The sequence below is a fragment of the Populus nigra genome, chromosome 6, assembly GCF_951802175.1.
Source record: "Populus nigra chromosome 6, ddPopNigr1.1, whole genome shotgun sequence".
In the NCBI taxonomy this organism is placed as follows: Eukaryota; Viridiplantae; Streptophyta; class Magnoliopsida; order Malpighiales; family Salicaceae; genus Populus; species Populus nigra.
Genome location: NC_084857.1, coordinates 21,789,757 through 21,791,020, shown reverse-complemented (window position 1 = coordinate 21,791,020; position 1,264 = coordinate 21,789,757). Strand labels below are relative to the sequence as shown.

Genomic DNA, 1,264 nt, shown 5'->3' with positions numbered 1-1,264 from the left:
AAGATATGCTTTGAAAGATTTCCTTGCTAGCTTCAGTATCAACCCCTAAGAAGATCCTTCATTAAATTTGGAGAGGTTAAGGACTTGTTCATTTCTCGCAAAAGGAACCGAGTGGGAGAAGGTTTGTGCACATCAAAATATGTCGATTTTAATAAATTTCAGATATTGGTTAAAATTGATTAATTGACCAGTCACACTTGAGAAATATAAAATTAGTGGTGAATCATATTCTTTAGTGAGACGCCATGAAAACTAAGGAAAAGCCAAAGCTAAAAAGCTTCTTATTTATTTTAGTTTTATTTATGCCCAATACATGATAGTAGGCACTCGTACTCCCTCATACAGAATTGCAGTAGATAATATCAATACGCATCTGGTTCGAACATCACAAGAAGAGGGCCGACATTGGGAGCCAAGTGCTTGTCACTGTTGACGCCGACTGGGACGCATGAGCATTCACAGAAGGGTTCGGACATTGGACAAAAAGAAAGCTGATAAAAACTATTATCACCTTCATACTTGGTGATCTTAAACCGATTCAATCTATCAACACCTCCTGTGGTCACAATCAATCCTTCCGATTCAATCATCCACATCGTTGTCACGCCCGCCATCCTACATGAGGGTGCCTCAAAGTTCACATTTAGATAAGAGCCTTCACGGATGACACCATCGTTGGATTTTATAGCAGGTGAAAATGTTATTGGGAGGCTCTCGTTCAAAGTGGAAAGTATAACATCTGAATTGCATATGATCTTGCTAGTCGCGGTGACCGCAAGAGTTGTTGTATTGTCAGTCGAGGGGGCTACGATTAAATAACGAGCACCAGCTTGCACCTCATGACCGAAGACATCGAGCACTGCTGCAGCATCTTTGGCATGAACGGCCTCAGGAAATGAAGTTGCTGCGAAGGCAAAGAGAAGGAAGGAGAACCCTAGAAATTTAGTGATCTCCATATTTTTTGAATATGAGTATTAGTTATCTCAGTATTGTGTCTTGTTGATCTTGTGTTGAAACAACGCATGGAGAGCATATATTTATATGGAGCGAGCATTTTTATTATTTGTTACAATTAATTAAAAAATTCCACAAAAATATAAATTATAGTGTTTTACTCGTGCCGACCTTCGACAAAACTACAAACTATAGTCCTTTAGCAAAGAGTTGTCGTGTAGGTTTTGAGCTCTTGCCTCTTGCTTACTTGATTTATCCCACAATAGTGTTTTACTCGTGCTGAGTAGAAATTATAGTCCCATGGCAAGGA

The 1,264-nt window shown here is 39.2% G+C and overlaps 1 protein-coding gene across 1 annotated transcript; it reads right to left on the bottom strand.

The window, feature by feature from the left end:
* Window positions 1-253: 253 nt before the first annotated feature.
* Window positions 254-1,003, bottom strand: LOC133695667 (wound-responsive protein GWIN3-like). Its single transcript, XM_062117589.1, has one exon. The coding sequence runs from the start codon at window positions 954-956 to the stop codon at window positions 363-365; it is 594 nt and encodes a 197-aa protein (XP_061973573.1). The 5' UTR covers window positions 957-1,003; the 3' UTR covers window positions 254-362.
* Between the last annotated feature and the right edge of the window lie 261 nt (window positions 1,004-1,264).